The sequence below is a fragment of the Colletes latitarsis genome, chromosome 12 (assembly GCF_051014445.1).
Source record: "Colletes latitarsis isolate SP2378_abdomen chromosome 12, iyColLati1, whole genome shotgun sequence".
Classification (NCBI taxonomy): domain Eukaryota; kingdom Metazoa; phylum Arthropoda; class Insecta; order Hymenoptera; family Colletidae; genus Colletes; species Colletes latitarsis.
This window is the reverse complement of record NC_135145.1, coordinates 18,107,418-18,129,198: the sequence shown is the minus strand read 5'-3', so window position 1 is coordinate 18,129,198 and position 21,781 is coordinate 18,107,418. Positions and strand designations below refer to the sequence as shown.

Here is a 21,781-nt window from a genome sequence, read left to right as displayed (position 1 = left end):
AATCAGAGGCAAATAGAAACCAGGAGTAATTTGCAGAGTTCAGTAATGAACTCTAGGAAAGGCAAGAAAAAATACCTAGGCAGTCGAGCACGCGGAAGGCGCACGCCGTGATTGGTCAATGTTTTTCGTTAATAATTAAAAAACGAAACCCCATCTGACATTTTTGCAAAGGAAATTATTGTTCAGAATCGTCTTAGCTACCCCACATTTCCGGCTTTTACACTATTTATGAAACACCCTGTATTTGTAGCGTCTCCGCCGCAATTATTACCACAGGTTAGCGACCAAGCTAGACTGCCTGCACAGAGGGTGCAGTTTCCATCATTATTCAGTAGGTGGCGCGCGAGTCTGGAGATTAGTTCGTCGCGCCACCGTAGGAAACAATTTCTAGTTCCTTTTTCCGCTTCCGTCTCCCGACGAGAAAAACACCATACGAGTGGCACTTAGACTTTTTATTCGCGTTGCCACATGCAGTTAAAACTTATACCTTATTATTGTGAATTTGTTGTGTTAATAAAATATCATACAAACCAGATCCGCATTATTCAGACTTAACTATACTAGAACTCAAATTTCCTATATATTTTATTAGACGTTTGCATCACTGAGACTTCAAACATAACCCGATCTAACGGGGGTTGCTATTAGTCGCCTTTTCACAGCGCGTTAAACAACTGATCGCGTTTTATAAAAGTTGCTCTCATTGGCTAGATTCGACAGATTTAAATTCAAATAACGCCGCAGCTTGCTGTGCATCCTATGTTGCCGGATGAGTTGCACTTCTCGCGCATGCGTGATCAGGGGAGGACGAAAACAGTAACGTATCTTGTTTCTAACGAAATAAGGATTTTCCAGTCCAAACATTGTACAATTTAACGTGACTGTAAATTTTTAAAAAATCGCAGTTTCGTTCAGATAGTCGACCCAAACTTTGACCGTATCGCTATATTATTTAAATTATTTATAAACAATATTGATAGTCGTATACAAAAAAGTTTTAAATAATTTCGTGAAAGGAAAAAGGAGCCACATGGCACCCAGTTTCACGCAATTTCTCTACTTCACTGATGCCGTTTATGACGCGCAGGCGCGTAGAAACGCGGTTCGTGTGGCGCATATGGCAACACAGCCAGTGGCTGATATTCAACCGTCGTTTTAATAAACTTAGTTAATAGCGCGAGAAACTTTAACGCAAAAATGAATAAACGGGGAGAGCTGAAAGATAAAAGTAATCTGCACCCAACGAGTACCAGCAACCTGCCTGTAGTTTTAAAAAAGGCCAAAAGCGTGTTGAACCTTAATACAAAAAGTTCAATAGAAAATAAACCTTTGCTGAAGCAAAACCTCAGGAGATCGAAAACATCGGCATCGATTACCACCAGAGCTATAAAGAGACCGGCTAGAAACGCCGCTGTACATACGGAAGCTAAAAAGCCATTTATTAAGCCTACTGTTAGATCGACGACTGTGCAACGAAATGCTACTACGTCGACGAGCAATAATGTCTGTAGAACTACTGAGACTTCAACGGTTAAGAAGACCCAAAATACTGGTGCGGTTAAGCTCTGCAAGTGGGACTTGAAGGGTCGTCTAGCTCACGCGACGAACGAGCTATCCAATCTGCGACAAGAGTATAAAGAGACTGAATTGAAATTGAACAGTCTTCAGATTCAGGTGAATACTTCGGAAGCAAATGTGAATTTGTACAAATCGACCGCGATCGAGAACGAGAATTTAAACAAAGCGTTAAGCAGTGAACTCGCAGAACTGAAAGCAGAGATGGTCATCGTGCAAGAGCAACGGGAGGATTTAAGCAAACGTCTGAAAGAATCTGAAGAATCGTTTAAAATTGTCTCCGAATCGTTAAAGGAATTTAAAGAAAAATGTATTTCTCAAGAGACGCTGTTACTGAAACATACGTCTGAAGTAACAAAATTACAAACAGATCTGGAGATGGAAAGAAAGAGTAACGAAGAATTGAGTACGTTGAAAAATGAATTGCAATCTCTGGTTCATACAATGGATATGGATCGCAGAGTTCTGCACAATGCGTTGCAAGAGCTGAAGGGGAATATTCGTGTGTTCTGCAGAATACGTCCCAGAACTCTGTCTGAACACAAAAAAGGAAAAGGGTATGTATGTCTGGACAATGTAGAAGTCAGACGGTTCAGAAAATTGTCAATCTGTTGTGTTGTTCGCAGGATGTGCGTTATGAACTTCGTAGACGAGTGCACTATCGAAGTGGGTAAGTTGGACGAGTCCGATACGATCAATTGTAGCGGAAAGAAGAGAGGAACGCGACAGGAATTCTCCTTCGATAAAGTTTTTCCACCCAACACTAGTCAACAAGACGTCTTCGAGGAGTTGGCTCTCTTGGTTCAATCCGCCTTGGAAGGATATAATGTTTGTGTGTTTGCGTATGGTCAGACTGGTTCTGGTAAAACATACACGATGGAAGGTTTACCTGGCATCGATACGGAAGGCATGATACCTAGAACAGTAAGTACTATGTTATTTGGTAGAATTTTTTGGAGATTACGTACTTTAATAGTCTGAAAAATGTTTTCTTTTTCACTCGCTTGACCAGGTACGGCACATATATAAAGAAATGACACAGTACGAATTACTTGGTTGGGAGTATCGAATAGAAGCCAGTTTCCTTGAGATTTACAACGAGCACATTGTGGATTTACTCGATTCTCAAACGAAAACGCATGAAATTCGAATGACTGACAGTAAAGGACACGATTTGTACGTCAGCAACCTAAGAGTACAGGAAATACACAGTCCCGAAGAACTGCAGAAGTATCTTTCAATTGCGCAGCATAACAGAGCAGTTGCTGCTACTCTGTCGAACGAAAGGTTAATTTACATCCTTTGCCTTTACTATTTATGGACGACAACAAAGTATATAACTTATATGATTTTCCAGATCGTCAAGATCACATTCGGTGGCGAGAATAAAACTTATTGGAACGCATATGACGAAAAAGGAGGTTTCGATAGGAAACCTAAATTTAGTGGACCTGGCGGGTTCCGAAAGATTGAAGGGCGAGGAATCTGCACGAATGGCTGAGACAAAAAATATTAACAAATCACTGGCGAATTTGAGCAATGTTATTCTCGCTCTTCTGAGAAAGCAGGAACATATACCTTACAGAAACTCAAAGCTCACTCATTTGCTAATGCCGTCTTTAGGCGGTAATTCGAAAACTTTAATGTTACTAAATATTTCACCTTTGGACGAGTGTTACAATGAAACACTGAATTCATTAAGATTTGGTAGCAACGTGAATAGTTGTAAAACGGGCAATGTAAAGCGGTTACGAACAGTTTTGCAACAAAGTACGTAATAAATTCTCGTTCAATGACAGTTTATCGAGATACCTTTTTAATTTTCTAATGTTCGTTAGAATTAAAAGAAATTTATGTTCTCAATTCTTTTCGAAAGTTTTACGAAATAGGTGTAAATAGTATAATATAAACTGTATTTTTAATAACGGCATTCTGAAATCGATGAACGTATTTCTTCGTTCTTATTAAAGTGTCATTAGACTATAACTTTCGTATTCGTCGCTAGATTTTTTAAATGAATTTTTAGGAATAAAACTTACTGTTTTTAACTTGTACACATTTTCACAAATTTCCATGTGAAAAATATTTTTATTAAACTGACTGAATATTTGGTAATTCACGTACGAACCATACAATTGTACAAAGTTGTTTATACTAAGTTAGAAAATATAAGATTAAACCAAATTAAAACGTTTCGTACCTTACATCGATCCAGTTAATGAAATCTGTAAAGCTACCATATCCAGATGCTCTGTCTTGTTCAATCTCCGTATTATTTTTACTAGTTATCATTATTTTTCGCATGTTTTTATTTTTTTCCGACAAACCTTAAGCAAATTTATAGTAAGATTGTTTGTGCTGAACCAAATGGAGGAAAAGAATAGACAAATGTGCCTTGTATAAATAAAAATATGATTTTTCAGCATTTTCAACAGCTGAGGCATCCTATCAATCATTTCTGGACGATATAGAAATAATTCGCGTCAATAAAAAACAATACAAAATTAAATAAAAGTTACTTTATTCGTTATTAATTGAATTACCAGACGATTTATATAAAACGTTTTAAAAAATTTTTACAAATAATGTATATATAGGGTGTTCGGCCATTCCTGTGAAAAATTTTAATGGGAGATTCTAGAGGCCAAAATAAAACGAAAATCAAGAATACTAATTTGTTGATGGAAGCTTCGTTAAAAAGTTATTAACGCTTAAAGTTCCGCTAGTACTGAATTTTTTTCTAAAAAGTGGGTAGTATTTTGCGGGTATGTGTATTCACCAAAAATTATTGTAATTGATCCCCGCAACCGAAAATAATTTTTTTAGAATGATTTGAAATTTTTTTTTTCACCGAAAAATTTAGGCACCTACGCCCTTGTCGAATTTTCTTAAATATTCGTTTTTAGTTTTTAATAATTTTGTTTGACACCCTACAGGAAAATTGTCTAATACTTTTTTGTAGGTACCTATGGGCTCTACTTCAGAAAAAAGTTTCATTGAAATATATTCACTATTGTAGGAGTTATGGCTGTTTGAAAATTGAATCATTTTTATAGGGTTTTTCTAGCATTACGGGGTCAAGGAACAACTTTTCGAATATTTTTATAATTGCTACATATTCTGTAGTAAAATACGCGGCGTTTGGCTTTTTGAACATTAAAATCGTCCAATCCATTCAGAAGTTATGGTGTTTTAACGATTCGCATGAAATTTACGGGAAGCATTTCTGGGGCCTCACATTAGATTTTTGTTTAGGAATTTTTTTCTCGAAAATGTGCAGGATTTCGGGGGTATGTCTATTCACTAAAAATGCTTATAATCGACTCCTGCAACTAAAAATATTTTTTTTAGAACGATTTGAAATTTTTTAATTTTGTCGAAAAATTTCACATTCTCGAATTTTTTTCTCGAAAGCGGGTAGGATTTTGGGGGTACGTCTATTCACCAAAAATTATTGTAATTGACCCCCGCAAGCGAAAATAATTTTTCCAGAACGATCTGAAATTTTTTTTCACTGAAAAATTTAGGCACCTGCCCCCTTCTCGATTTTTCTTAAAAATTTGTTTTTCATTTTTAATAAATTTGTTTGACGCTCTACAGAAAAATTGTCTAATACTTTTTTGTAGGTACCCATGGGCTTTGCTTCAGAAAAAAATTTCAATGAGATACCGTTACTATTTTAGGAGTTATGGCCGTTTGAAAAATTGGACCAGTTTTAGAGGGTTTTTCTCACTTTACGGTGTCAAGGAACAACTTTTTCAATATTGTTAGAATTTCTACATATTCCCCACTAAAATACACGTTGTTTGCATTTTGAAAAATTAAAATCCTCCAATCCGTTCAAGAGTTATGACATTTTAAAGATTCGTATGAAATTTCAGGGTAGCATTTCTGGCCTCACATTAGATTTTCAGTAAGGAATTTTTTTCTCGAAAGTGCGTAGGAATTCAGGAGTATGTCTATTCACCAAAAATGCTTGTAATTGACCTCTGTAACTAAGTATAATTTTTTTAGTATGATTTGAAATTTTTTAATTTCGTCTAAAAATTTCACACCTTCTTGAATTTTTTTCTCGAAAGTGGGTAGAATTTCAGGGGTAGGTCTATTCACCAAAAATGATTGTAATTGAGCCCCGCAACCAAAAATAATTTTTTCAGAATGATTTGAAATTTTTTAATAACGTTTTAATGAAACCTCAGTCAAGAAATTGATATTCTTGATTTTCCTTATTTTAGTCTCTAGAATCTCCCATTAAAATTTTTCCAGTGGTGGCCAAACACCCTATATAACGAGGAAATAAATAGTATCTCTGTTTAAATATCGCGTTAATTCGATGGATTCGAATTTAGAATAAAATTCATTGAGCTGAGAGCTCACCATAGTGTAACCGCCTTTAATTTCTCGAGATCCCAACAATCTCATATCGTTTTGATTCGATACAACTTATCTACAAGTATCATATGTATCAATTATTTTAAACGTCTTCGTATCAAAATAACTTTCTTTTTATTTTATTGTCAATCTACACAACAGGTGCAAAAAAAAAAAAAAAAAAAAAAAAAAAAAAAAAAAAGAAACTAATGAATGAATTAAATGACTTAAAATCACGCGTAATGATTTCAAGAATAACAAAGTTTTAAAATAGTTCCCATCGTTTCTGATCCTCCGATTTTTTACTCGACTTCATTCAGTAAAACATTTAAATTGCACCCATTAATATCCAAAAACCCAGCCTCTTTACAAAGTTGATACAATTGTCTTAAATGTTTGTCGTTTTCAATAGCGTGGTCCTTTTCCAACAACTCTGTTTTTAAAGAGGAACCAACGATATCCTTATATCCGATCAATTTCGTTCCAACTTCCAACGTGTTCACCCATAATATGTTTCTCAGATGAAGATTCACCTACACATTTAATCTTTATATTCTATTTGCAAGACTTACAAAATACACAAAATAAATAATTTACCGTTGCAATGACATAGGATCGTTCATCGACGTTTTGTTTGAACCACTGATAGACAGCGTCGAATGCATAACGATTCCAAAGATATTCGTCGTCATGTGGAACAACACCAGCTAGAAATACTTCCACTGCTTGCGTCGGATATTTTATAAGTTCCTCTGGCAGGTGCAACAATCTATATGCCTAAAACAAACATAAAATGTTAAAGACACATTATACTGTATTTCTTTTAATTCTTTCAATAATTCTACTTGATCACGAACATTCAGTTTCGTCAAAATTACTCCATTGTCTATGCATCTTACGTCCACGAACTTTGGCGTATCTGTTTTATCGTCCGTTTCAACGTTCAAAATTTCCACCCTTTTAAAACTGTCGATGGGTTCTTCCAAACCATATACACCTCCGACGTTTACCGTCTCGCATCTTCTCCTGCGCGTAGAAATAAAAACAAATATACCAAGAATTTTTAAAATATATTTACATTCACTTTTGTCAAATATCAATGTATTTACCTGTTTTCAAAGGACGAATAAAACTCTTGAATTTTCATAGTAATTTCCATGTAATCTACGTTAGACAATTCTATTTCTTCCAATGTATCAAATTTAATGTACGATACAATTCTAGCAGAAATGTGCGTAACATCGTGTATATTGAGCACCCTCAATTTTATTTTATCATTCCTAAAATGGAAAGAAGCGCTTTGCTTACAATATTTCGAGAAAATTGTGAATTAATCTTGCTACCGTCCTTCCACGAGAAGGAAGCACAGCTTGTTTATATCTCCCACTCTTGCTGCAGTTCGCTGATTGGCTGTCACCGTTACCGTTTTCGACCAATGCCTGTGAGTCAACAGATTGCAACAGGAGTGGGGATGTAAACACACTGCGCCCTCTTCTGGTGGGAAAATGGTATCGTCCTTCCACGAGAAGAAGGCACAGCTTGTTTACATCTCCACTCTTGCTGCAGTCCGCTGATTGGCTGTCACCGATTTCGTCACTGTTTTCGACCAATACCTGTGAGTCAACGGATTGCAACGGGAGTGGGGATGTAAACACACTGCGCCCTCTTCTGGTGGGAAAATGGTACCGTCCTTCCACGGAGAAGGAGGCTCAGCTTGTTTACATCCCCACTCTTGCTGCAGTCCGCTGATTGGCTGTCACAATGCCTGTGAGTCAACGGACTGCAACAAGAGTGGGAATGTAAACATGCTGCGCCCTCTTCTCATAAGAAAACGGTACTTACATTCGAATATTTATAGCCGGTGTGTCGATTTCTGAAATTATTCCGTGTCTAAGCGCGCAAGAATATTTCTTGCAACAGAATCCCCACAATTTGACGTTAGTACAAATAGGAAACTTCTCTTTATTTTTGTCTAAACCAGCCGTTATACGCTGAAAAATGTTAAACCTTGGCATTAAATTAAGGGACTCAAATATGCGTATAATTCCATTTACCATAAATACCTCGATGTTTTTCGACATATCTGGAGGAATCACGACATTCATGCGTTGCATTATTTTAATTATACTTAAAAATTGTACGTCGCTATTTTCGTCTACCATAATAGTTACTTGGCAGTTGAGTTTTTCCTTAAAAAAAATTGTAAACGATTATTCCTTGTTGGAGTTTGCAAGTTTTAATTACGAGCCGACATACTGTTTGCAAACTTTCGAAAAGCGTTGAAAATCGGTAGTTAAATTGAGTCTTGAAGCGCAGAGAGATCGAGTAATGTATCAACCAAAGTGCATTCGTAACGTGCAGGTCTGACAAAACTTCGTCTGTGCATATTAAAATTGGATAGGAGCCGCTTACGGAAACATCCCAACAATGCTTTACATCTAGAACGAGAAAAGCCATTTCAAATACAACTTAATAATAATGTAATGAAAATTTGTATTTTCGTACCCTGCAAGCGAATCATGTCTATATCTTCGTGGGCTAAAATACAGTCTTTACAACGTCTCAAAAATTCATACAATTCCTCGGCCTCGTTACTATTTACACAAACTATTACAGTTCTTAATTTGGAATATTCGTAGCCTAATAATTCTGTGGTAAAATGATATTTTCCCTTTATTCTTATAATCAACTACGTAACCATTTAATTTCTTTGAATTCTTTATACCTATTCGGTTTTACCTAAAATTTGTTTGTGCTTATTTTTTGAATGTATTATGTACATCTTTGGTAGCACAGACTTATAAATAGCAGCTTCTATGAACGATGCTATACATATATACGGACTGTACATTAAAGTGCGTGCAATTTTGTTCAATCGTGGCGTCCAATGCCTACCAGTTATTATAATTTGTAATGATATATTGTTATTTTGTAATTCTCTATTATAAATAACTTTATGTCTCTTAAACAATTTAATTACCTAAAAGGGGGGCAAAAAACAAGTTTCGTTTTGAAAGCAAAAAATTACATATAGTAAAAAAGAAATTAAAAATCGTGAAAATTTACAGAGTCAAAGTACTTATCCAAAACAATGTCACCGTCGTCTATTATTAAATATCGAAGGCTTTCAAAATTTAATAATTTTCTGATTTCGCCCATGAAACGCAACAAAGAGTTTGGTGTAGATATTAGGATCCGACATCCATTATACGCTTCGACCTAACGATTCATCACTTACATGTATTTTTTCTTATTTACGTTAAAAATATTGCTTTTAGTACCTAACTTACCATCAGTGACTTTCCTGTTTTACCATTAATTACAGAAACAGCTGGTATGGCTTTATAGCTTTGCAGGAATATCGTGCACAAAGCTTGAACTTCCAATACTTCAGCGGAGGAAGAGCATAATATTAATGCAGATGGATTCATGTTTTTGGGAAGCTGTTTCAAAAGTATAAAATTTATAAAATCAATTTTATAAATAAAGGTAGATATAAGTGATGAGTCTGGAGGTTGAACGATATCATTTTCTTCCGATAGGCATTTTTTTTATAACTAATTAAGATTTCTACTACAAAGTCTTTAAATTTAAGCGTTTTACAAGGTCTTAGGTATGAATTCCTCCATTTCATATTTTTTTAAAATTTGTATTCATGTAATTATATAATCAATATACCAATCATTTTTTCCTTCAATAGAAACAATTTTCTTGACTGTATCTTTCTGATGATGGTCAAAATAACGGGAATTTAAAAAAACTATGTTAAAGTGTCGTCCTTCAACGAGAAGAAGGCACAGCGTGTTTACATCCCCACTCTTGTTGCAGTTCGCTGATTGGCTGGGTGACAGCCAATCAACGGACTGTAACAAGAGTGGTGGGGGATGTAAACAGGCTGTGATTGGTGAGATCTTCGTCACCGTTTTTGACCAATCCTGTGAATCAACAGACTGCAACAGGAGTGAGGATGTAAACACGCTGTGATTGGTGAGATCTTCGTCACCGTTTTTGACCAATCCTGTGAATCAACAGACTGCAACAGGAGTGGGGATGTAAACACGCTGTGCCTTCTTCTCGTGGAAGGACGATAGAACCACAAAATCGCACACTTTTCGTATTAAATAAATCAGGAAGAAACTTCTGTAATACAAATACTAATTTTTCATGAAAAAATATGCCCATTGAAATAAACTATCTCTGAATTCAGCCCTTCAAATATTATTAAAATCTCTGACGGAGTAACTGTAGGAGTCGTACGTAAAATTATTAGAGTTGAGATTAATAATTGGCATTAAAGCTTTAAAATTAATGAGAAAATAAATATAGAAAATTCAAAGTGACTGTGACTTTTAATATTAATGTAAAGCTTATTTATTCGAAATGTGGTATTGTTACGTTTGAATTTGTAGCCAGGAGTCCGCAAACAGCAAATACGTATCCAAAGGTTTTACCAGATTTCTCTGCTCCGATTGCTATTACGTCCAAACCTTTTTTTATAGCAGGCCAAATATACGATTGAAGTTTTGTTGGTATAGTTGACTTTATCAATGTATTCCAAGCCTAAAGAAAATTTTGTACATTAACTTTTGCGAAACTAATATAAAACGTAAACGGTATTATTATGGTACCTTGTGTATTTCAGCGGGGAATCTAAGATCCGAAACTGTATTCAAGGATTCGCGCCTCATTTGTCCGTAGATTAATATTTTTTCCATTTCAAGCGACTCTTTTAAATATCTATTAAAAAATAACTTTTATTAATCGATTACAAAACTAAAATGAATTATCCATATTGTTAAAATAAGAATAAAGATATAAAATACATAAAAGTAAATCTGGGAACAAGATAATGTTTATAATAAAGAAAAACACAAATTATCAATTAAAAGAATACAGAATTGAGAAAGAAAACTAAAATAGCAATAGGTAATTGAAATATGTAAAAAAACTAGAGAACGAGGAAAAGAATTAGCGTCAAAAATAAAAAAAACTTGTACTTTTAAACAAACCTTCGTTTCTGTTTGCACGGTTCATTATTAATTTTGTGATCATTCGAAATGTTTATATAGAACATAGTTTCACCATTAATTACTCTTTTATATGATTTCTCATAGTTTTCAGGGTTTTCTATAAACGTCTGCAATTCTGTGCGGATATAAAATGTTATGTATTATAGATATAAACCAATAACATAATTAAATGATAATTAATAGAAAAAACTTATCTCTTTACCTTCTTCTAAATAAATGGCATAATTATTAAGAACTAGAGCCATGCTTAAACTTATTACAGTGTCCTCGATAATAAAATAAAATTCACCGTATTGTTTACCATGTTCGTCAGATGCCAAGTAATCGAAATAAACTGTGTCAGACGCAGTCATTAATTCTTTTGTATATTCAATCGCAGATAAACTCCATTCTTCTGAAAGTCTTTAAAGTTATACAAAATTAGCACATTAGGTTTTCAATATATAAATAAACTATAATTGAGAATTTTAGTTTATCCGTACAGAACCAAAGTTTTGCTACTTGACGCATCTTGTGTCGATGTATCGTTGTTTATAGCAGCAGGTAAAACATTGTACAATCCCACCGTTGAGCTTAAATACTCTTCTGAAATCGTATCAGTCGAACACACAACAAAATTTTCCCTTTCTAATACAACGGAAGTACCATAATCAACTAAAAAAACATTGTATGTATTTTCTGAATTATTTACAGCATTGGAAATGATTCCTCTACACAACCAGGCAGGAAGATCAATGTCTTTATGTAAATTATCGCATGCTATAATCGTCTAAAAAAAAAAGAGGAAAAGAAAACAGAGCATAATTTTATTTTTATTTCGATTTCAACACCTGTAATCGAAGTAAATTATTTTAAAACGATCGTAAGTAAAATAATACAAGTAGTGAAGTATCAAACTTGCAAGAAAACAAAATAATAGTAATAAATTATCTTTAACATTTAAATTTGTATAGTTTCTCAGACTTTCGCCTTACATCTCCTATTTTTGGTTCTATATATCTTGCGTCTGTGTTGCATAGTTTTCTTTCTAATAATAATAACTTTTTATGAAGAACTTTGAATTTCTCCTCGCAATCTTGAATTTTGGAAATCCTTATGATATACGGCGTTAAAATATTTGTTACATTAACTGCAACTACCGAGAGTGGTAAAGTAACGCCTGTAAACAATAAAATGCAATGAAATTTCATAAAAATGAATCATAAGTAAATAAATTGTATAATTTGTAAAAAGTAAAATTATAAGTTCGTAATAAGGTTTGAATAAATAAATTTAAACCTCTGTAATGAAAATGTTCAGTCTCCATTCTGATGATTTAATTACAATCGTACTTTTTCAAAAAAGTGTATGTTATTCCATTCTTGTTGGGACGGATTTAAATTTCAGTTCCTTAAGATCCAACATACTTTCTTAATTTTGCAAAAATGAACCTCAGTGAATTAAGAACGTAATACTTGATGGTAAATACACTTGAAAGTACATGTAAACAATTCTTGTTATATACACAACAGTTTGGATAACCTATCAAGCTGAACAAGCATAGGTCGGAAAGTAAAAATGCTTGGGCAGTCGAGAATCGAGGACTTGAAATCGAATGTCGCTTGTCGCGAGGTTGAATTTCTGCTTGAAATTTTCTATTATTGCAAGAGTGAAAAGGAAAGGCACTAGTCTTTTTTTTCGATTTTCCGTAATAGTATTTAGGAATAGTGTGCAAAATAACTATCCAGTGATTTATCACAGATGAAAGATGGCGAAAGATGGCGTTTTAGTAGTGGTTCTGTGAAGATTTCCCCCTAGGGTTGTTCGTGGTGGCGCTACCGTCGCGTCGGCGCTTTGATCGCGCTGGTTGTAACTAGCGAGTGGAAGAACGATTACGCTTCCGTCTGTTGTCCACATAAGTCAGTTCCACGCTTTATTCCCGCATCGTAATATGTAGTTTTATAGAAAGAAATAAAAATTTCTATTTTCTTTCCCATACGGGTACCTTCGATCCCTTCAGTTCACGTTAAGTGTGATCGTTAATGTTCCGCTAACTCCCTTCAGTGGAAATTCAAATTACAATAGCGCCAAATTTAAATTGTATAGTAATGTAGTTTAAGCAATGAAAAGGCTGGGTTAGGTCTGGGTTATTATTTAAAAATAATAACATAGATAATTTTGATGGTTTTAAATTAGTCCAGCTTTTGAAAATATTCTTTCGCTCAATTATGACTCATATGTTCAGTTAAATATATGTGAATAAATTTTCCACTATGGGTATACTTTTTAAAAAATGGGACTTATTACCGCTTTTTCGGTAAATGTCGCACCACTGTGCGACGTACGTTTTTATGTTTTTCCTTGTTTACAATTGAAAACAACCAAAACAGACATGGGAACACTGGTCTTGTCTGCTTCGTTGTAACCCTAACCTAATATGACGCGAAGAGATTAATCCTAGGGGGCGTTGTTTTCAGAGACGATGTTTCCATTTTTCTTTCCTTGTCGCCGTCGATGTATTCAAATATGTCAAATCTAACCACACAGTGTTGTGCAGTAATTAGTATTCTATTTTCGAAATACTATGTTTTTGTTGTGTTACACGATATACGTTGATGTTTCTATCTGGAATAAAATGAATTTTTAACGGAGCCATGGCAGTTTCATCTAGCAATAAAGTGCAAGAATTTTATGTGTGCAACGTAATAATTCCAGTGACTGTTTTTACATTGATTGTGTTTCTGTTAATCGTATTTAAAAGGTAAGAAATATTAAGAAGTATGTAAGAAATATTATTACGTCCTGAAACATTTTTTGATAATTCAAAATTGTCTATTTTCCAAATTCTTGGATTTACAAATTTGTGGGTGGGATGATACTTCTACTCTGATCGTAAGGCAGCTAAATATTTTGTTCCATTGAGAAGTACTGTTATTTGAATATGCAATATAATAGTATAAGCAAACGTAAAATAGTTATTTATTAACGATCAAAAACAAACTATTTTTTTATTTATATATGTATTTCAGCATTATCTGGGTACTTATCGCGTGCTGCCTGTATATAACAAGTATTTTTTATGGACTTGTTATATTACAATACGTTGGCGTACTACTGGTCAATTTAATTACCGTAAAAGACACGTTTAATCCAACGTACGAAGTTAAGGATCCTTGTACAGTTTGTAGCAACAATAACTGCAAGAGACACAAATTATTTCCACATTCGGTTAAAGTGAAAATACCAAAGGATTTCGACTATGCTCTGGAACAAGTAATTGCATTCTTCTTTTTATACTATAGATAACAGTTTTTATTTTTTAAGAACATATTTTCATATTTGTTATATGTATAGTATTTTTATGCTATCTAAATTAGGCTTATTTTACGTAGCTATTTTCTTCTACGAATAGATCTTTTATGCAAAACATAAATTTAATATAGTTGTATTGTCAGAAATCAAAGTAAACGATAACCGAAATTTAATTTCAACAGTCACGATGGTTTCAAATATTGTTCAAATATATAGTACAAATGAAATATACACTTGTACACAAAAGTATTCGAATTCTTGCATTTATAACATTCAATCGATAAAATACGAATGTTAAAGAATTTGATATAACACATAAGAAGGGATGGATCTTAAGACTACATAAATAAAATAAACAATGTATACCGTTTGTATGTACTGTACGAGAAGTAGTTTACAAAAATATTTGAGTGGAACATTTAATAGTTATTTAAAATAAATAATTGAAAGTTTTAATAGGAAATTAGTCCACCGTTTGCTTTTATAGCAGCTGCAAGTTTGTTTTTCATCGAGTGGACCAAATTAAAAGTAATATTTCATTTATAGGTCGTCATATTTCAATAATATTCGTTTCAATACATTTTCTGAAGTTATAATCGTATCTCTACTTCGTCTCATAAGTGTTCAATATTCGTATTCAATTTCTTTATAATATAATGGACAATAGACTCGCTTTCGTTTACAAGTTATGCAATTTCACATTTGCCTTCATGATACCAATTCTCTCACTGATTTACTTGTTCCAGATTTCATAATGAAAATTATGACAGAAATTTTGAACATTGTTTCCCTTGAATCAATTAACGATAAACTAAGCAATGTTTGTTTACACATTGTGAGCCACCTCTGGTACGCATTTACAATAAATGTATTGTACAAACGATATAATATGTATATTGTTGAATTACTTTCTAAATTCACTTATGTAATTTTAAGATCCATTCTTCGTTATATGTATCACATTATATCAAATGCTCTAATTTAACATACATATTTTATTAGTTGAATGTTATAAATATAAGCATTCGAATAGTTAGTCTGTGAATAACACAGTTTATTAAAATCTGGACTCTCATTTAGTCATGGAGGAAACATTCCTTCGTTCAATGATAAATTATACGAATGATATTTTCTATAAAAAGCTTAAAGTCAGCGAACAAGACTCATAATGTACGTATATAATTTTTGTTCACAGCTTCTCGAAGATTTACTACAAAAGTACATTTGTGCATGGTACTCGAATTTCTCAACGAACAAAGCTTTTGTGCAACAGCTTCGCGTAGCTACTACCACGGCAACAAAAAATATTGCGGTCCGTTTGTTACGTACAGACGTGGCTAATATCGTACTTTGTCGGTTAATTCCATTGATCTTACAAAATGCGGAAGATTGGAAAACATTACGTGCAAGGATTCGAGATACTTCTGACGCATCCCATTTTCGAAAACATGTAATCGATTACTTGGGCCACGAGATTCATCCAGCAGCTTATTCGCGGGAAGCTGAGTTAAATTATCTCAAAGGATTGGTTACTGCTGTGGTACCGCATTTGCTCCCTGCTATCCATGTATCTACTAATAATAAAGTAAATTATTATTTATCCTCATTGTATAATTTTAGTATATTTAAATAAACGTGTAAAGTTACCAATTTTTTACGAACTCTGTTCAAACTGAGAGCATAGAGACTGATAAAATTGTTAGCGAACTTTCACATGTGAAATACATGTGAAATATTAGTCGTAGTTACCTGATAGTTTACAAATACAATTAAAATTACAACAAACATTTTACTATACATTATAAATTATAATGATTTGTTCGTAGGTTCTCCTTCGTGAAATTCTGGCAAATTGGATTCTTTTGCCTGCGGTGGATGCGATAGCTGATCCAGACAATATAAATGCTTTATTATTATTGTTGACTCAGCACGATGGTACATTTTCTAACGATACAGATGCAGCTAATGTACAGATGTTGCAGTGTTGGCTGACAAATCCATTAATGTCAAACGTTGCAAAAAACAACCTGAAGCCTTCGTTGGACCAAGTTTTGAATAATCCTCGATTATTCTACATGTTTATACAACACGTGAAAGACGTTGGACCTATGAATCTTTTACAATTCTGCTTGGATATTGGTAAATATAACAATTGTTATTTTTTATTTTTAACCATCGAACACGAAGCAACCGACGTTTTCATGTTTGTTTTACTTTTGTCTTCTAATTCCTTGTGACGCAACAAAGTCAATTAGCTCAACTTCTTAACTTCAGATCACTGAAATATATACAGTGACTGTCACTTAAAATCGTACACCTAGCAGTTCAGCTGATATTTTTTCAATAAAATATGAAAATTGTACTAAATTATTGAAACTCGTATAGAGGGATATAGTGTAATGTTTCTTTATTTAATACATAACAATACAAAAAAACCTTTAGTAGTACTCAGTAAATTAAATAAAATTTGAGGTTAGCTGTCAGTAAAAATCGTACACTGTTGGTAACATTGGAAATTCGGTGAATCCCCCAATTGCTTTTTGTCTAACAATGGTTAGCAACGATTGAATCTAGCTGATTTAGCAACATTTTGATTGTTATATGCGTTGTTCTGTCAAAAAATCAATAAAAAAGACTTAAAATGCAATAAACTACAGTAGCAGAGCGTGAATTAGTTATTTATCACTATAAAAACAAAAGAAGTTATAATGAAATTAGTAAAATTATTAATTGAAGTAGAAGCACAGTTCAATGTATAGTAAAACGATGCAAAGAAAAAGTCTGTGTAGTGAATAAATTGAAAGAGAGGTCTGATAAGAAACTGAATATCAAGGATGAACGATGGATTGTTAGAAAAATCAAGAATGATCCGAGGATTAGTGCTCCAAAATTAGCATTGGAAGTTGAAAAATATTTAAACAAGAAAATAAGTGACTCAACCATTACAAGAGTATTAAGAAAACAGAAATATCATGGTAGAGTTGATCGAAAGAAGCTGTTCATAAGTTTGCAAAATAGAAAGAAGAGGTACGAGTTTGCTAAGAAGTACATAAAGGAACAATTTACTTTTTGGAAAAATAAACATATTTGGAACGAACTGGATAAAAAAGTAAGATTACACAATATTACAAACAAGGAAAGCCTTAGAAAAGCTTTGCAAGAAGAGTGGTCGAAAATAACACCAGAATTTTGTGAGAATTTAGTAAAATCAATTCCTCGACAACTGCAAAGTATTCTAAATGCATTTAGTTACCCAACTAAATATTACTATAAACAATTTTTATTATATATTGATCTAAAACTGTATCTTATTTCCTCTGTACGATTTTTACTGACAGCAAAGTTTCATATGCAATCTCAAGTTTTATTTAATTTACTGAGTACTACTAAAGGTTTTTTTATATTATTGTTATGTATCAAATAAAGAAACATTACACTATATGCCTCTATACGAGTTTTACTAATTTAGTACAATTTTCATGTTTTATTGAAAAAGTATCGGCTGAGCTGCTAGGTGTGCGATTTTAAGTGACAGTCACTGTAAATATCAGCATTAAACAATCATGATGTAAATGAAATAATCATTATTGTGTAAATATGCAAAAAATAATTACGACAAACGTTTTCAAATATTTCTATTCTCATATCTGTATAATAATATTCTTCGAATCGAATCCTACATGTTTATTACTTTCCAGATGATCTCAGTAAGCGTATGTTAAATCCAGACATAAGCGAGGACGATAAATACAGTTTGTACACTGATATTCAAAATATGTATTCCATGTATCTAGACCCTGAAGGTCCAGAGTATTTATATTTACCGGAAGATATTTCGATAGGCATACAACAAAGTAATACATTACTTCTAATTACTAATTTAATTTTACATAATTTCTATTATTCAATAATTATCGATTAAATGTTTAGTTCTGGATAGAGGCGAAAAGAATATCGACGAATTGAGGACGTCACGACCGTTTTATCAAGCTCATCAAGAAGCTCATGCATTATTAGAATCCACTTGCCTACCGTCCTTTCATCACAGCTATCAAGTAAAAGAATTAAAAATTAATTTTTAATTATTATCTTTTTTTATAGTTAAATGAAAAATCGAAAGTAGAAACTAGTTATACAATCGCATACGTAGTATTACTACGATTAAGTAGAAGAGTGGCCCCGGTTATTGCTCTTCTTATTTTGATCCCCAACAATACTCACAAGGAGAGGGGCAAGGCCTTCAGGTTATCGATTTTGTTAAAATTTTGCACACTTGTAGATTTAGTTATTCAGTTTAAGAATATATAATGATTAAAGTTTCATTATTATCTACAAATAATTTAATCTATTAAGTGTCACTTCCAAAAAAAGACTCCCTACTCATGAGGTCGAAGTTCGATTCCCAATAACTACATAATTTTTCCCCCTTAATATAAATAAATTTGAATAATATTATCACATAAAAATATCAGTTATCTTTTAAATAAAATCTCTTTATTTATAACATTAATCTGTTTCCACTTTTTGTGAAGTACGTGATTCTTAATGCTTCCTTTATTTTCAGCTACTGTGGGATGGAGAATTTCACCTGATTATCAATATTAAATTTTTATATTTTTATATACGTCGTATATTTTAATAAATATAAAGACGCTTTATTTTATTTTTTTTAAGAGAAAAAAACTTATATAGTTATCGGAAATCGAACTTGGACCTACCGGGTGGGAATCCCTTACTTTACTATCACGTCCCATGGTGGTAATTGATTCTTAATAAATTAAAATAATATTTATAGATAATAATGAAACTTTAATCATTAATATTTCAAAAATTATTGAGTATCTGCCCCTATAAAGTAATATAATCTTAAACCGGATAACTAAATCTACAAGTTTGCAAAGTTTCAAGAAAATCGATAAATCCAAAGGCCTTGCCCTCTTCTTGTCGCTAGACTAATTTTTATTTATCTCATGTTGCAGCTATATGCATTGTTATGCGGGCAACCAACACTAAATCATGTTAAACAACCTCTCCGAACAAAGTGAGCAATTGCTACGTTTTCTTGCGACTGAAAACTTAAATTAATTTAGTACCAACATACAAAGATTACACGATTCTTTCTACTGTACAGAGATGACTTGTTGGCTAGGCACACCGATTGGCCGTAGCGTAATAGTCTGCTCTCACACGCATTGTCATTGGCTGAGTCGCTCACCTTATTGGTCGAGACCCTACTACTATGCAGTGTGACGTTAGAGGGGGCCTCTGTAGTGGGAATAAGGCGGCGCGTAGACCTTCTCTCCTTGCCCTTGCCCCGTTTAGTTTGTAGGTGCCTAGCCAACAAGTCATCACTGGATAGTACTTGACATGCTTACAAGGGATATTTGGTAATTCGAAAATTTCGATATTTTTAAAACAGTGCAGGTTTCTTGGGCACCATAACACATTGAGTGCCACCGTTACCCACATATGGGTGTTTTTCACTAAGGAGCTAAAAGAATTAATTCTCAAGATTAAATGTTAAAGAAAACAAATCTAAATATGACTCTTGAATTTAAACAAATCTGTGAAAATAAGTTCTATGACGAATTATGGCTCTGCTGGTCACCAAATGTTTACAAACAAAGTTTCGTTTTCGTGGGCAATTTGAGGAGTTTGGTCTGGCAGTCAACGTGTTAATCTGTATTTTGATAGCAGAAAGTAACCAGATTATAAAACTTTTCAAATTCATCAGAAGGGTAATCACCTTTGTACCATATTTAAAATCACCATAAAAACAGGGTGACAAATTTAACAGTAGAAACCATAACCATGAAATATCCCTTGTTAGTGACCTGCAAGGTCCTACCAAACAAATAAAATTGTATTCTTATTTCCAACAGTCTGTATTTCTTTTTACAGTGCTGTTAGTGGAATTACAAATGCATCTATGAAAAGTGGCAATCATTTTCCAAAGTTCGATGGAGTTTTACGGGCATCGGCGATCGACGGGATGCCTTTCGAAGAGATATATCAAGGCGAAGAAATAGACTATCCGTTACGTTCGTACAGTGAAATAATATACGCGGACGATAGCTTTCATAGGGATTTGACAACGTGGCGAGTCAGTATTCCACACATTGATTCCGAAGATAACGAAACTCTTTACATGATCGCGGTGCATAACGTCGCTGAAGAAAAATCTTGGACCGTATTACGTCGCGATCAAGATTTCTATGCTTTACGCACACGACTGGCAGAGTTTCACGGTGACAAAGAATTGAGCGACTCGCCATTGCCTTCGCGAAAAAATCCCCATTTTTCTTGCGCCGTTAACAGACAACGGTACGAAGACTTTCTAGAGAAGTTACTCTCGAAACCAGTGCTCAGGAGCAGCGAACTTTTATACACATTTTTGACTATGCCAAACTTGAAACCCTACTTCGCAAACTATACACCAGATATTGGCATATTATATCAAAATATGGCTTACAAATTGCAAAAGGAAAAGGGCCAAAATTTGGATAAATTTATGACAATCTTTTTGTCGTCTACCAATCTGAAAAGTGATTACACAGATGTCGGAATCGAAGTATCAAATGAGTCGGATAGCACCGTAATAAATAAAAGAGGACGCCATGATCTTCTGTCTGGAATATTTGGAAATAATCTTCATTTGGATACCAGTTTTCAAACATTGTCTTCGTCATCGTTGGAACGCTCTCACGTGAAGGGTGCCTCATTCTGTATTGCCAATGCTGGTAAACGACATCCTATTTTCCATAATTTTGTCTAAATTTCTGAATTCCAGTTTTTCTCATTTATCTATATTTTTTGTTTCAGTGGACAAATTATTAAACATATCGCCAATAATCACACGAGTTTTTTGGATGTTTGCCTCGTCGACGCGTGCACAAGTGGATCCATTCGTTAACATTTTGCTTTACAACGCTTTGGTGAAAGTCTTGAGTAATGGTCGTGCTGCTGCTGTTGTGAAACTTTTACATGCGAAAGTTATGGGTGATAAAAATTGTACAAAAGAATTAACTTTGCAAAAAAGTCGTCGAAATTATTACGAAAATGCGAAGAAAGGATTACATAGTTTATTGCCGTACTGGTTAATAGGATTTTATAGATCGTGGATCGAATTAATGGATTCCGTTCTTGATTCATTGCAGAACGCAACGCTCAACAAACATCTTACATACGTTCTTTTAGATCATATACTGATAAGTTTATTTCCTGAACTTACTCTTTGATTTATATGTAAGGATTAAGTACTTATGTGCACGTACCATTCTTCCACGAGAAGAAGGCACAGCGTGTTTACATCCTCACTCCTGTTGCAGTCCGCTGACTGACAGGTATTGGTCGAAATCGGTGACGAAGATCGGTGACAGCCAATCAGCGAACTGCAGCAAGAGTGGGGATGTAAACACGCTGTGCCATCTCGTGGAGATCGAAATTTGAAACGTATAGTTGCATTTTCATACAAAAACAACTCCTGAAAATAATAATTATTACCATTCTATAAT

General features: G+C 33.7%; 3 protein-coding genes across 4 annotated transcripts; 2 read left to right on the top strand and 1 right to left on the bottom strand.

Annotated features, from left to right (window-relative positions):
* The first annotated feature begins 1,148 nt into the window (after nucleotides 1–1,148).
* Nucleotides 1,149–3,567, top strand: LOC143348974 (protein claret segregational-like). Its single transcript, XM_076779777.1, has 4 exons — nucleotides 1,149–2,132; nucleotides 2,202–2,499; nucleotides 2,588–2,862; nucleotides 2,933–3,567. Exons 1-4 carry the CDS (start codon nucleotides 1,198–1,200, stop codon nucleotides 3,351–3,353), a joined length of 1,929 nt encoding a protein of 642 aa, XP_076635892.1. The 5' UTR covers nucleotides 1,149–1,197; the 3' UTR covers nucleotides 3,354–3,567.
* A 33-nt stretch (nucleotides 3,568–3,600) lies between these two features.
* Nucleotides 3,601–12,687, bottom strand: LOC143348973 (putative ATP-dependent RNA helicase TDRD12). Of its 2 annotated transcripts, none has more exons than XM_076779775.1 (18): nucleotides 12,255–12,687; nucleotides 11,951–12,135; nucleotides 11,459–11,745; nucleotides 11,179–11,378; nucleotides 10,956–11,091; nucleotides 10,575–10,683; nucleotides 10,342–10,506; nucleotides 9,237–9,389; nucleotides 9,013–9,165; nucleotides 8,686–8,926; nucleotides 8,452–8,595; nucleotides 8,203–8,384; nucleotides 8,010–8,135; nucleotides 7,789–7,937; nucleotides 7,056–7,226; nucleotides 6,804–6,972; nucleotides 6,544–6,723; nucleotides 3,601–6,479 (listed from the first exon to the last, which is right to left on the bottom strand). In XM_076779775.1, exons 1-18 carry the CDS (start codon nucleotides 12,280–12,282, stop codon nucleotides 6,249–6,251), a joined length of 3,009 nt encoding a protein of 1,002 aa, XP_076635890.1. In that variant the 5' UTR covers nucleotides 12,283–12,687; the 3' UTR covers nucleotides 3,601–6,248. The 2 variants fall into 2 exon arrangements, with proteins under 2 accessions (XP_076635890.1, XP_076635891.1); XM_076779776.1 differs by having other exon boundaries at nucleotides 11,179–11,376; nucleotides 11,469–11,745.
* A 777-nt stretch (nucleotides 12,688–13,464) lies between these two features.
* Nucleotides 13,465–21,764, top strand: LOC143348819 (sorting nexin-14). Its single transcript, XM_076779461.1, has 9 exons — nucleotides 13,465–13,716; nucleotides 13,985–14,228; nucleotides 15,463–15,852; nucleotides 16,094–16,406; nucleotides 17,966–18,121; nucleotides 18,198–18,322; nucleotides 19,247–19,308; nucleotides 20,169–21,007; nucleotides 21,090–21,764. Exons 1-9 carry the CDS (start codon nucleotides 13,610–13,612, stop codon nucleotides 21,503–21,505), a joined length of 2,652 nt encoding a protein of 883 aa, XP_076635576.1. The 5' UTR covers nucleotides 13,465–13,609; the 3' UTR covers nucleotides 21,506–21,764.
* Nucleotides 21,765–21,781: the final 17 nt, after the last annotated feature.